General features: G+C 36.5%; 1 protein-coding gene across 1 annotated transcript in view; it reads right to left on the bottom strand.

The window, feature by feature from the left end:
- The window catches only part of TDRD6 (tudor domain containing 6), a 68,967-nt gene extending 54,718 nt beyond the window's left edge, over window positions 1–14,249 (bottom strand). The window contains exons 1-2 of the mRNA XM_053711139.1: window positions 8,843–14,249; window positions 4,421–4,525 (exon numbers count right to left, since the gene is read on the bottom strand). Coding sequence (XP_053567114.1) covers window positions 4,421–4,525; window positions 8,843–14,249 — 5,512 coding nt within the window. The remainder of the gene's footprint in view (window positions 1–4,420; window positions 4,526–8,842) is intronic.
- Window positions 14,250–15,187: the final 938 nt, after the last annotated feature.

Genomic DNA, 15,187 nt, shown 5'->3' with positions numbered 1-15,187 from the left:
AGCTTTAAAACTATTATTCCTGGATTCCATATCGTTTTGGAAAATAATTCTAAGCCAATACATTAAAGTGATGGTAAACTCTCCCCGTTATAAAACCAGATCTGTAAGTGATATTTTAGATGGAGTTTAATTCATCAGTTATAATGAAGAGGCGCTATAACTTACTTTTTAATATAGATATGAAATTCAAAATTCCCCGTTCTCCGTGCCTACTACATTTTGCTGTTGTCCATTCAGCGCTCTCCACATATGGCACTTTTGTTGTAGATAGAGCGCTGATTGGAGAACAATTCAGACCTTAAACTCACAGAAAAATTTACTTGAGAAGATAGAGAGCGAGCATTAAAGGGACAGTTCACCCAAAAATATTCTTTCCTTTTAAATTATTCCCAATGATCTATTTTACCTGCTAGAGCAGTGCTATCCAAACTGTGTGTCGTGACACAGTGTGTCGGCACCAGTGTGTAGGTGTGTCCCTGCTTCAACACAATTTTTTTTTAAATTTAAAATTCTTTTTACATTTTTTTTTTTTTTTTTGGTTCCGACTTTGCACAGGCCTGCTACGCTTATCACGTGGTTGACACGTGATAGATACCTAGTGGGTCACAGATCATCGTAACCTATTGGCGCAGCTTAGCGGGAACTGAAACTATTCCCATTGGTGGCATATTGGCTCCTGACTGCACGTGTAGACTCCTCAATCTGCTCGTGACTGCACATGTAGTCAGTGAGTGGGACAGCAGTGTGTTTGAAGCACGGGCAGTAGTCAGTCGGACTTGCAGTGCTCTGAGGGCAGCAGCTTAAACGCTGAGCTGAAGTCAGAAGTCAAAGTATTTTTTTTTTTTTTTTGCAGCTAGCTCCCAGTAGTGCATTGCTGCTCCTGCTTCTGATATATGGATATGAAGTGGAAGCTTAAAAATTCTTGATGAAATGCGAGCGTCTTTAATATTCCACTAAATATTTAGAAACTGTGTTCATCCCATCAAATAGTAAGTAGCTATTGGTGTTATTAAACTTTTTTTTTTAATTCTGGCACATACTGTACATTTATGTTTGTGTCCGTATCTCTTAAAACAAGTTAGTTTAACCTCCTGTTTGCTAGTACAGCTGAATTACTGTGTCGCGAAAGGATGTAGGTCTAAAAAGTGTGTCACCAACATGAAAAGCTCTGAGCTAGAGTGTATTAAATAGTTTAGCTCCTTTACTCCTTTTTAAGCATTTGAAATAGCCGATTTAGTCTGTGTTATAGCCACCTATACTGAAAGTTTTGATACTGGAGTATATGCTATTGACAAGCCTAAGTAAACACAGCCAGCAGAAGAAGTTACACTCTCAGTGGGCTGCAGGATAGTTAAGCAATAAAATGATAATTTCTCATTGTTCTCTCTATGTATTGAGCTTTGGGGTTCCAGTCAAATATAAGATAAGGAAGCAAGTCTGTATACACAAAGTGATAACATAATGAGATCTGATATTACCTTTAAAGGGACAGTACAATGTAAAATTGTTTTTCCATAAATGTATTTTAAATGACTTGTTATACCAACTGCAGAGTATAAAATATTTGAGAAATTGCATTTTTTGGGTTTATTTGTGTACCTGAAGTAGCTGGTTTTGTGCTTTGAAACCACAGCCTATTACAATGGGTTGAGCTTCAGGTAATATCAGATCTCATTATATTATCACTTTTATGTACACAGACTTCCTTCTTTATCTTATATTTGTCTGGAACACCAAAGCTCAATACATAGAGAGAACAATGGAAAATTATCATTTTATTACTTAACTATCCTGTATCCCACTGAGTGTGTAACTTCTTCTGCTGGCTGTGTTTACTTAGGCTTGTCAATAGCGTATACGCCAGTATCAAAACTTTCAGTATAGGTTGGGAAACCACGAGCTAAATCAGCTATTTCAAATGTTGAAATAGGAGTAAAGGAGCTACTTGCAACCAATTTAATACACTCTAGCAGGTAAAAAGGATCATTGGGAATAATTTAACTGTCCCTTTAAGTTCATCCCATTGTAATAGGCTGTGGTTTCTAAGCACAAAACAAGATACTTCATATACACAAATAAACTTGAAAATGCAATTTCTCAAATATTTATACTCTGCAGCTGGTATAACAAGTCACTGAAAATACATTAATGGAAAAACAATTTTACAGTGTACTGTCCCTTTAAATTAGAATTAGCAATGCAGTCAAATGTCTAAATTTGTTAAACTTGAAAGTCAAAATTAAAACTTATTTTTTCGATAGAGTATACACATTTTAGAGATGTATTAAATTTATTTCTACTATCAAATAGAATTTGTTCTCTTGGTAGCCTTTGTTGAAAAGCATACCTAGGAAGGTTCAGTATCAGCAATGTACTACTGGGAGCTAGTAGGTTGATTGGTGGCTACACACATATACCTTTTGGCTTACTAGATGTGTTCAGTTATCTCCAAGTAATGCATTACTACCTACAAGCTGACTTTATGTTTTTAACCAGTCAATATGTAGAAATGTAACACTTTATACGCAAGCAATAGTGCACTAAAAATATGCCAATACATTGTAGCCTTTTATTTTTGCACTTTTACAGCGCATTAAGCCAACCAAATTATGAATGCAAAAAATAAAAAATATGTATGGAAACACTCAAATCGGTTACAAAGATGAAGATTTTCTATAGCTGCTTTTCTTCACACCAAAACAGAAGCGCTGTAAGTGGTGAGTGTAAAAGGAAAACATGGTGGCTAAATGATTCACTGCCTAATCATTTTTTTAAAGGGACAGTAAAGTAAAAATTAAACTTTCAGGATTCTGATAGAGCATGCAGTTATAAAACAACTTTCCAATTTACTTATGTTACCAAAATATGTGTTGTTCTTTTGGTATCCTTTATTGAAGTGTTCATCTAGGTAGGCTCATAGGAACTTAGGAGTGTGCACGTGTCTTTAGCAGCAATTTTTGCAACTATGTATAACATTACTATAAACATTGTTGCAAATTCTGCTGACAGATGGCTAAAGAGATATACAAGCCCCTGAGCTTATCTAGAATTACTCTTTAACAAAGAATAGAAAAGGTACAAAGCAAAATTTTAATTTTCCTTCATTCTCTTGGAAACCTTCATTGAAAGAGGAGCAATGCACTACTGGAAACTAGCTGAACACATCGGTAAGCCAATGACAAGAGGCATATATGTGGAGCCACCAATCAGAATTTCGCTACCAGCACCTGAACCTAGCTAGTTATGATTTTCAATAAAGAATACCAAGAGAAGTAAGCAAATTAGATAATAGAAGTAAATTGGAAAGTTATTTAAAATTGTATGCACTAATGAAGGAAAATGTTGGGGTTTTATATCATACCTTTAACATATGAAAAAAAAAAATGTTCAAAAGCCAAATTGTGATTTTCAAACAGTGAAGACTTAATGGACACTAAACCCAAATTGTTTCTTTAATGATTATTCAGATAGAGCATGCAATTTTAAGCAACTTTCTAATTTACTCCTATTATACATTTTTCTTCGTTCTCTTACTATCTTTATTTAAAAAGCAGAAATGTAAAGCTTCGGAGCCGGCCCATTGTTAATTCAGAACCTGGGTTTATACTTGCTTATTGGTGGCTAAATATAGCCACCAATAAGCAAGCACTATCCAGGGTGCTGAACCTAAAATGGGCCTGCTCCTAAGCTTTACATTGCTGCTTTTTTAAATAAAGATACTAAGAGAACAAATAAAAATTAATAGGAGTAAACTAGAAAGTTGCTTAAAATTGCATGCTCTAGCTCTATCTGAATCATTAAAGGGATAGTAAACCCCCCCAAAAAATTTTATGATTCAGATAGAACATACAATTTTAAACAACTTTCCAATTTAATTCCATCATCAAATTTTCTTTATTCTCTTGATATCCATTGCTGAAGGGACAGCATTGCACTACTGACAGGAAGCTGAAAATATCTATTTAGCCAATCACAAGAGACAAATGTGTGCAGACACCAATTAGCAGCAGCTCCCACTAGTGTATATGATATGTGTGTATTAATTTTTTTAACAAGGGATATTAAGAGAACGAAGCAGTGAATTTAAAAGTGTCTTAAAATGACATGCTCTATCTGAATCATGGAAGTTTAATTTTGACTTTTCTATCCCTTTAAAGGAAAAATTTGGGTCAAGTATCCCTTTAGTTTAAAAAAAGCATGCATAAAAAGAGGCTTAAAGTGTTTTCTGATGAATTGTGATCAGCACTATTGAATTTTCTAAATATAAAGTATTGACTGAGCTTATGTGGTGCAAACCCACACTCGGAAAAAAAAAAATGCACAATACTTTTGTTTTGTAAACCTCAAAAATCTGAGCAAAGCATGTTGCACAGCTTTTCTAACAGATTGAGACAAACCCCAATATCTGCTTTTACTTTACCTTGCAAATTGTCATCCTGTGAATCAAGAACTTTATGTGTTTGATCTGGGATGGCTTGAAGATCATCCTGCTGATCGTCTTCATAACAATACTCGTCTCTAGGCTCTGTTTAGAGACGTAGAGAAAAGGCATCAAGAAACATAAATTGGTTAAAATGCAATTAAAAAAAAAAAAAAAAGTTATTGCAACAGCTGAAACACATTTGAAAACTTAGAAGCAACAAAGATTATTTATTTATTAATTAGGAATCAACAAAGGCTGTCTGAAAATATATAACTCATATCTCTATCTAAAATCCAACAAATGCATTTTAAAATTAGTGGTCCCATGCCCCTTTAAATAGCAGATTATTGCCAGAGAAATAGCAATCACCTGTATACTAGGTTCCTTGTATGGTCCTCTGGGCTATAAAAGATTTTAGCGACACAAAATGAGCACAACAGGGCAAGTGACACTTATCAAAGGAGGAATGGGTCATATGCCCAGGTGGCTATCAGTGATCACCTGACAGAACCATATGAATGGATCAGGGGTTGGGATATCCCCTTATGTACCCCCCCCATACATAGACTCACTTGAAACCCCCTATTTGAAAACTGTTATCCTTATTAAGTGGTTCTGCGCCTGTTCAGCCGCTAACTAATTTTCCTAACCATGAGAAAAACCTCTCAGCATTCGTTCTATTTTAGAGGCTCTGGCGATTTTTAAAGCAGCTTGTGTTACTGCCTCACCATATAAATATGTAGTACCACCCCATATTTGAAAGAAGTCCCACAATTCAAACAAGAGGTTCTTATAGCTATCAAGATGGGGCTTATAGATCCATGTAGCTATTAATATTTTTATTAATGCATTTTCTGAATATTAATCTTCTGCATTAATAGTAAGATGGTGTGTAGTAAAAAATGGACCCGCAATTGTATTTACTTTTTTGCATTCCATATGGTGTTTTTCCTCTATTATAATATTAACGCAAACTTATTTTCTAAAAGATATGTAGTCTGCTGCTTATCATACAAGCAACCTGCTAACCTACACCACTATTACTAATCAAGAACAGACAATGGTGAACAGATACCCCTGGCACTAAACCATTTAACAGGAGGAAATGTGCCACATGCCAAAAGTAAACCTAGGTAGGATGACAAGAGCGTGCACATCTTTAGCAGTCAAAGTACTGGCGACAATGTATAACACTGCTATAAACACTGTTGCAAACAATGCTTTAAATGGGATAAAGACACATGTACGCTCCTGAGCTCACATAAGATTACTGCTTAATGCATTAAGCTTTGCATAAAAGCATGTTTGCAATATACATGCATTAGCAAAAATGCTTCTAATAAAAGCTATAGCCGTTTCAAAAGTGTATTTAAAGTGAATGTCAATTTTAAAAGCAGGGGCACTTTAATTCATCAAAATTTACATTTTACTCCTGTTGTGAAGGAGAAAAAAAAAAAAAAAAAAAAAATTTGACAGCCGATCCAGCTTCCTCCACCCATCGCAAAGCCTCTTCCTGGGTCTAAAATGAGGAATCTGACTTCCTCCAATCACCGCGTTGAATCAAACACCGATTCCCCCGGGGGGGAAGCCGTGATTGGAGGATGACCTATCCATCATTACTGACGTCAGAAATGGCTTGCGACGACCGGAGGAAGCTGGAGCAGCTGTGAAGATTAAAAGGTAAGTTTTTTTTCACAACAGGAATGAAATGTAAATTTTGATTAATTAAAGAGCCCCCGTTTTTAATCGAATTTTTAAAAACTTTAGCATCAAAATTGACACTCACTGTGTACCATGCACCAGCATTTTAAACATTGCACTTGCTCAGAGAGCCTAAGGTGCTTGTACCATCTAGTAATGACTCAATTTGTTAATTAAAGGGCCATAATACCCAAATGTTTAAACACTTGAAAGTGATGCAGAATAGGTGTAAAATGCCGACTAGAAAATATCTCCTGAACATCTCTATGTAAAAAAGAAAGATATTTTACCTCAAAAGTTCCTCAGTAGCCACATCCCATTGTAAAGGATTTCTAAGCAGCATTTTAGTGCGTCTGTCCTGGGACATCTTAGGGGATGAGCCATGTGAACTCTCATATTATTTCACCAATCAGGTAAAGGAAGCTTACTATGAAATCTCATGAGAGTTAAGTCAAATCTCATGAGATCACAGTAAAAGAGTTCATGACCTCAGCACTGCTGATGCTGATTGGCCACTGTTCATTTCTTCTTTTATTTTTTTTTACCTGCAGCTGGGAGCAGGTGAAGTATAACTTTTTACACAGAACTTACTCTGCTGAGCTGAGGAAATTGTGAGATAAAATATCTTCCTTTTTTACATAGAGATGCTCAGGTGATATTTTCCTGTCAGCTTTTTACAGTTATACTGCATCAGTTTCAAGTGATTTAGCATTTGAGTATTATGTCCCTTTAATTTTACGATACAAGTCCCACTGACAGCTGCAGTGTTTAAAAGCTGATGCACTGAGAATATCTAGCTATGCCTCACATGCACAGAAAAATGTTAACACAAAAACAGTAATAATTTTTACTAGAAGCATTTTTGCCAATACATGTATATTGTAAATATGTTTCTATTCAAAGATGTAATTCATCTATGTGCATTTACATTTTGACCGGAATGTCCCTTTAACTGAAAAGTTGTAAGATTGCATGCCCTATCAAACCCATTTAAGTTTAATTTTTGCTTTACTGTCACTTTAAAAGGAATAGTAAAGTCAAAACTAAAAAAAAAAAAAAAAAAAAAAAAAAAACAACCAACTTTCATTATTCAGATAGAGAATGCAATTTTAAACTTCCATTATCAAATTTCTTTGCTGAAGCATAAACCTAAGAAGGCTCAAGGGGAAAAAGGCACTACTGGGAGCTAGATGAACACAGGTGAGCCAATGACAAGAAGCATATATGTGCAGCCACCAAACAGCTAGCTCCCAGCAGTACATTAAAGGAACAGTCAAGTCCCAAAAAAACTTTAATGATTTAAATAGAGCATGTAATTTTAAACAACTTCCCAATTTACATTTATCACCAATGTTGCTTTGTTCCCTTGGTATTCTTAGTTGAAAGCTAATCCTAGGGGGTTCATATGCTAATTGCTTAGACCTTGAAGACTGCGTCTAATCTAAATGCATTTTGACCACTAGAGGGCATTAGTTCATGTGTTTTATATAGATAACATTGAGCTCATGCACGTGAAGTGACCTAGGAGTCAGCACTGATTGGCTAAAATGCATGTCTGTCAAAAGAACTAAAATAAGGGGGCAGTTTGCAAAAGCTTAGATACAAGGTAATCACAGAGGTAAAATGTGTATTATTATAACTGTGTTGGTTATACAAAACTGGGAAATGGGTAATAAAGGGATTATCTTTCTTTTTAAACAACAACAATTCTGGTGTTGACTGTCCCTTTAATGCTCCCAAACCTACCTAAGTTTACTCTTCAACAAAAGGATACCAAGAGAAGGAAGCAAATTTGAAAACAGAAGTAAACTGGAAAATAGTTTAAATATTGCATGCTCTATCCACATCATAAAAGATTAATTTTGCTGTCGTTTTAAGCAAAACCAAAAAAAAAAAAAAAGGCTACGAACAAAAATATTTTAAATGAGAGAACTAGAGCTTCCAATGTCTGATGAAATTTGGGTTTCCTATACTATGGTCAGTCAGCGGCAGCTCTAATGTGGAAACTGGGGGCCCCCTCAGGATAACAGTATATATTACAGACCTCCATTCTCCCTGGGGGTTCAATTTGCACATTTATATTACAGTGACAGTATGTAATAAAGATAATAGATTGTAAATGTTACAATGTATAAACATTTTGCTGTATTATTGAAACTTGTGTTGAAATCTCTTTAACGTAAGCAGATAAAAAAAAAACACACACACACCCGCTTCACTTTGTGCTGCTGAATATGTGAATAAGATCACATTAAAACAGTCAATTTTATAATCATAGCATTGAGGTTATTCCCCACCTCTCTCGTGTCACGGATTCTGCCATGATAAAAACAAGAGATTCCACTGCATTCTAGTGCTAGCATGTTTGTTAATGTGCAGCAAGTCTCCTCCAGGTACCTGCGATCTAAAAAAAGTTCCAAAATGGTGGCAGCTATAAATTAGAGTAAGGTGCATGAAATGTATTTTGTTTTAAAGTCCCTTTAAAATAACTGCAAGGTTTTGCATACATCAGGCAATAATGTGGCTTTAGCTTTGCCCTTAAAATCCTTACAGGGTTGACTAACAGAATGTTACAATTCTACTCCATTTGTGTGCATTTAATAATAAAGCAGAAACAATTTTTTCACCAACAATGAAATATCTAACGCCCTTGGTAAATCAGTGTTTTTAAAAATACCACAATACTTAGCAACGGTTGTGAATAAAAAAGCTACACACCTTTATAAATATCTGTAAGCTCATCAGAGACTGCAACATAATTTTCATCAGCAAATTCTCCATAGTCACCGTTTTTCATTTCCTTGTCAAAGGTCACAAGACAATCCATATTTGTACCGCTTTCTTCTGAAGTCTGAGCAACAGGATGATCTGTCTCTGAAGGACTAACATTGTTTTGCAGAGAATTCTGGCTTGAATTCAATGTAGCCCTTTCAGAAAAGGTATCAATTTTTATTTTCAGGACCTGTTCCTCCAAATTTTCACTTGAATTAAATTTCTCTTCTGTTGGCATAGTTTCAACAATATTTAGATCTTCTGAAACCTCCTCTTTGGCATTTATAGATTCCTGTAATCCATTCTCTTGTCCCAAATTTATAACACATTCTTTTTCTAATCCAATATCCACCTCAAGGGGTGTTTTTAGGTCTGATGACGTTTCTCCTACAAATGTTGATGCTTTTTGTTTTACTTCCCAGAATTGTGCCATTTCATCATTAATAGACATTCCATTATATTGTATGTTAACATACACCAAAGGCATTTTGCATACTATATTTTCTTGAATTTTAAGTAACATGATCTCCAAAATATCTTCAGTTACTTTGTCACAGAAGAATGAGAGTCCTTCTGAATTCCAGCAGCCTTCTAAAAAGTCAAATCCAGAAAGACAGCAGGGGAACGCTTGTGGGGGTATTGTCAATAGCCGATTGGGAAGTTTTTGAACACGTTCCTTATGTACAGTGTCCTCATTTCCATAGTCAATAAACCTCACAGTTACAATATCTGCCTCAATTTTAGTAACAACAGCCCTGTACCAGTTATCATCCTCACTATATTTTACATTACAAGGGCTGCCAATTTCAATATTCAAATCTAGATTGATATCAGTACTTGAAAGCTCCCCAGCCTCCTGTACTTTGATTGCCAATGAGTCAATTTCAGATGTGACCAACTGACACCAGAAGTATTCAGGGCCATCAACGGAACTAGCATAAGCTTTTACAGTTTCACCAATTTGTGGTAACATCCACTGAAAGCATGTTATTTCTTCCTCTTTAATTGTCTTTTCAGCATCATTTAAACACAATTTTTCAAACTGTTCTAAAGGGTTTTCAAAGGAAGAAGTTAATAAATTATTTATGCAGCAGTCTTGATCATGAAGAATAATCTCCCATTTAAGTTTATCCTCTTTTACAAATTCACAGTTCAACTGGTTCTCTCTTGTTTTTTCATTAAACTTCTGAAGCAATTCATCTGCACATGACACATTTTTTGAACAATCAATACCACTTAGATAACAATGGATACTCATTGAAGGAATAGATAATAAACTGCTTTCCAGCATGTAGGTTTTGTTAGCATTTATTATTGAAGTATTGCCATAATCAATGTATTCAACACGTAATCTATTGGAAAGTTTTTCTGTAACAACAGCACGATAATAGTACTCATCGTCCTCAAAAAAAGCACAAAGCAAATCTCCCAAATTAACATCTTTTTCATCAAGTGCCTCAGATGATCTCTTATCACTATTTAATATATCAGAGATATGATCAAGCTGTGAATCTTCTGCTACTTGAACATAAAAGTCATATATTGAGTTGATGTGGGAAACATATACCAGTACTTGTGAGCCTGAAAATATCTCCCTCTTGGGCAAGTCACTTAATTTGTGAAGTTGAGGAATTGCCTTGTGATTATTTCTCTCCTCAAACCTTGAAGGTTTCTTTGTAACTTTTCTATCCAAATTTTGCTTTCTTTCACAAGGAAATTCTTTGCTTATATTACTATGCTTTGCCATTTTCTGGGGCAATTGGTCACTTTGAAAAACAGACTGCAAAACTGTAGATTGCTTGGTTTGCTGGCAGCGCACCTCAAGAGACTTTGAATCTTTACTTTCATAACTCAAATGCTTTCCTGAATCCTTTCTTATTCTGATGGAGGGGTCAAATGTCTGAGAATTTACAGTTTTCTTCTGATCTCTCACACCAAAGCTGGACAGGACAACTGACTGAGAATTTGTAGTATTCTTTTGATCCACTCCCAACTTGGTTTTGAGCTTTGCATTAATTTGCAGATTACCATCATAAAGCTCAATAATTAGCTTCCCATCCGATTCTTTGGCAACCACTAAAGCCTTTAAGGCTTTATCCAGGACAGTATTTTCAAACCAAGACACAACCTCATCTGGGACATTTTGAGGAACATCTGAAAGAGAGCATTTTATCGCTTGCATTGGAGATAGAAGCAATTCGTATGCATCACTTGGAATAGGAATTAAGTCTTCCTTTAACATTTTTTCAGTATTTCCAAAATCTACAAAAAACACTTCTGTTTGAGGCCCTCGAGATGCAACAAATCCACGATACCACTGTTTGTCAGTAAACTTTGCAAGACACAGTGGCACAGTTTTTTCACAAGCTTTTGACTGTTTTGCTTTCTTGCATACCTTAGCAATGGCAGAAGAAATTAAGTTAACAGTGTCTACATTTTTGGAAAGTTGGCAGAAAAATTCCAAAGAAGAGTTAACATGAGTGATATAAATTTCTTCTTCACTACCTGTTTTAATGTCATGCATTGAATAATAGAAAGAATGTAGCTGCACCGATGGTATCAAATTTTTGTGTGCCAAATGTAAAGCAAATCCTGTTTCTACTAGTAAACAGCAAATGCTTTTAAATGGAGTGAATAGGTCAACAATATTGAACCGTTCTTCATGCAAGGATGCTTGACCAAAAACAGTGCAATAAAATTCTGGCAAATTTTTTGAAGATTTGTTAACAAATTCTTGAAAAACAGTAGTTACACTTTTGCTCCAATTTAAAGGATTGCTATTTAGTGGACTAATTAAGTTATAAAGACTGCACTTAAATGCAAAGGATTTTACCTGCAACAAACCCCCCTTTATAGAGCGGAGATCTTGTACTGGAACATTTTTCTTTCTTCCATAATCAACTAAAAAAACTTCAACTGTTTCTTGATTAGGAGTAGCAGAGGGGGATCCAGTTATCAATGCTCTGTACCATTTCCCGTCACTTGAACACTTTGCAATACAGGCAGGGGTACTGCATTCATAAGGACAATTTGAAATTGTGCAATACTCTTGAATATCAACCATTAACAATTTCAGCTCATACATATGTAAAGCATTTTGACACCAAAAGACACCAGGACTATCTATAGAAGACACAACAACACTTATTGTAGTACCTGGCTCAAATAATTGTTCTTTATATGGAGAGTGCATTACATGATCAGCATTATTTTTCATTACATGAACAGGAGTTTCTTTGTTTTTGCAAAAAGACTTCTTATCTACACCAACATGATCTAATATTGTCTGAATATTTGGAGTAATGCCAGTTTTTGAAGTGGGTACAATATGAGGAAACTGAACTTCAGCACTAACAATATCCGATTCTTCATATTTAGCATGCCCAGAAGCTGCCAATATTTTACCTACATTTCGCTCTTCTATTCTGGAATGATCCAGAAGGTCTATGATGTATTTATCAGCCTCTTTGGAAACTACATAAACAACAAGTTTCTTATCTACAACAGCCACTTTAAAGGCAAGGACAGCTTCCTGACTCCAGCTTTCTCCTAGAGGAAACAAGTCTGCCAGACAGCAATGAATAGCCAAGCCTGGCATTTCTTTAAATGCTGCAGGTAACTCTTTAATATTATACCAATCTACCATCTCTGTATTGCCATGGTCAATAAAATACACGTCCACTAATTTTCCATGTGTGCACAAAACTGCAGCACGGTAATACTGATCATCTTTGAACTTAGTGCAGCACAACTGTCCCTTCTGAGGCTTTGTTATAATGCCATCCAGCTTAGATCCTTGAGAGTACAAATTTTTAATAGCCTCCATCATTTCACAATATTTTGTAGCATTTTCTGCAGTCCTGATCCAAAAATTGGAGGGATCATGCACATACTCTACTAAAGCATCATAGAATGTTGATACCTTTAGTTGGACAATCGAAATGTTTGGAATAATTTTTTGGGGGGGAATTATTTTTGCTTTAGATGGGTCTTCCTTGGCTGTGTTTTCCACTGCTGGATATGAAACTAGATTTTCTGCTTTTGGTTTGTTATCTTTACGCAAAGATTGTGCTTGCATACCGTAAAAACAATTTAAATTTAATCCATCCTCTCCAAACAGTGTAATAACATATGCATGCTCATATGGGTTATAAAACTCTATTTTAGCATTAAAGTGTCTCCCCTGCAACAAAGACCGAAGTTCAAAGATCTGTGAAGGTTCCCAGCCAATTCCTACATCTGACACACCATACAGTGAGCAGGGGAATGTCACCACAGGCATGCGAAAATAATCAGCCACTAGCAAACGCAAAGAGTTCACAGGCACAACATCTCTTCGACCCCAGTCTACATAGATGACCAAGGCAAGTTGCTTGTCTGGAAAATATTCCTGCAGAAGTGACCTGTACCAGTGCCCATCAGAGCCACGAGATGCATAAGGCTGACCCAAAACCAAGGGCTGGCGAGAGAAGTCTGGCTCCCCACAGCTGCTCTGAAGTTCATAATAATGGTACATGCTTTCTGAAAGTCTCTGGACCTCATTAGAAAGACTTCGCAACTGGCAGAAGATCCTCTGGGGATCTGTCACCTGTGTGACCAGCACTGGCTCTGTAACTCCAATCTGCAGCTGAGGGTAGAAATAATCCATGTTCCAAGGGCGTGGAGTTACTCGTGCCTCCACACTATGGGTAAGATTTGTGAAAGGTGGAAAGGACATATTGTCAGGTTTCTGCAGGGTGTACCCTTTTGTGGACAGACACTTGTCAAGAAGAGCACGGAATGATGACTCGGGTAATACTTTGGCTAGTCCAAGCTCCAACAGCTGCGTACTAAGCGCAGGCAGGTCTAAAAGCACCAGGCCTTGCGGAAGTAGTGTTTTGACTGTACCAACTACCTCAAGGTTTTTCATAGAATTTAGGACTGTCAGGGTCTGTGCGGTCCAATTATCACTAGCTCTGCTCACAAGATTCCACAGAATAAATGCCCGCACTTGAGGGGGTAGTTGGAAAAGTTCAGGCGAGGCCTCTCTAAGGCAGCGCGGCTCGACTAACAGAGTGCAGCCCCTGTCCAACAGAAACGCCCTGGATTCGCCTACACGACCGTGTAGTACTCTGCAGCGGAACCAATTATTGCTAACCTTCACCAAACAGCATTCTCCTAGAACAGCTTTCCCCTTAACGGGCTCGGATTTTTGCTCCGCGATTTCTTGTATCTTGCTATTCAGCCGCTGGTATTCATCCCGCCGGTATGCAGTGCTCCCCCACACAAGTATAAACTCTGCAATGCCTTCAACGAATGACACTTGTAGCTTAAGAGCAGTACCGGGTACTGGGAAGTCGGTGTCGCGGTTCATGTTGATGACGTTGCTGCGCAAAAACTGGAGACTGTGGAATTCCCGCCACGGTCTGACGTAGCTGTGCGCGTTAATTAGGTGGCGGCGCGAGGGCTGGCTGGTTCTAGTTACTAGTTAGTAGTGACCTGAATGAATATTATGATTTGTTCCCACACTTGGGTGATAGCGGCTGATTTACTTAGAATCAGAACCTCTCAGAAATCCCAGGGACAAAAAACTATATGGTTTGTTTTACTTTTATATGGTGTCTTGTATGTCATCATTTTTCGTACCAATTTACTGTTTTTCTAAAGTATTTGTTACCTGTCCCTGTAAGGCCTCCGCATAAACTAAACTGGAAGATTAAAGGGTTAATATCTGTTCATTTGTTTGAAACGATGTTTTTTATTTTATACTAGAGAATGGAACTGGAGAAAAGCTATCAGACAGTTTAAAAATCCAAGTCAAGCTATCAGACAGGTTTAAAACAGTAGTCAAGCTATCAGACACTTATTTGTTAGTACTTTCTTAAGACTATTAAAGGCTGTAACATACATATATGCTAATAAGAAATGTTTTAATGAATACCACAAGCATTTTTGTTATAAATGTCACTCAAATGTAAAAAAAAAAAAAAAAGTCATATTCCAGCATTTCTCTAAGCGTTAAAAACAAAATTCTCCATTGTGCCACTACATTTCCACCACAGCTAGTTCAAACAATGACCCCACTAAGATATCACAAAGTATGGAAACTTTTTAGTGTGGAAATTTTAAAAATATAAGGCCCCAAACGTCCCTAAAATTGCAAAAATCATCACTTTCAAGCAATTTCACTTATGGATAAAAGCAAAATCTCCCATTGTGCCACTACAATTTCACCACAGCTAGCTCACACAATGACCCCTCTACGATTTCACAAATTTTGGAGACTTTTTACTGTGGAATTTTAAAAATATT

This window comes from Bombina bombina, chromosome 4 (genome assembly GCF_027579735.1).
Source record: "Bombina bombina isolate aBomBom1 chromosome 4, aBomBom1.pri, whole genome shotgun sequence".
Classification (NCBI taxonomy): Eukaryota; Metazoa; Chordata; class Amphibia; order Anura; family Bombinatoridae; genus Bombina; species Bombina bombina.
Note: the sequence above shows the minus strand (reverse complement) of the source record. Positions and strands in the feature narration are given on the sequence as shown.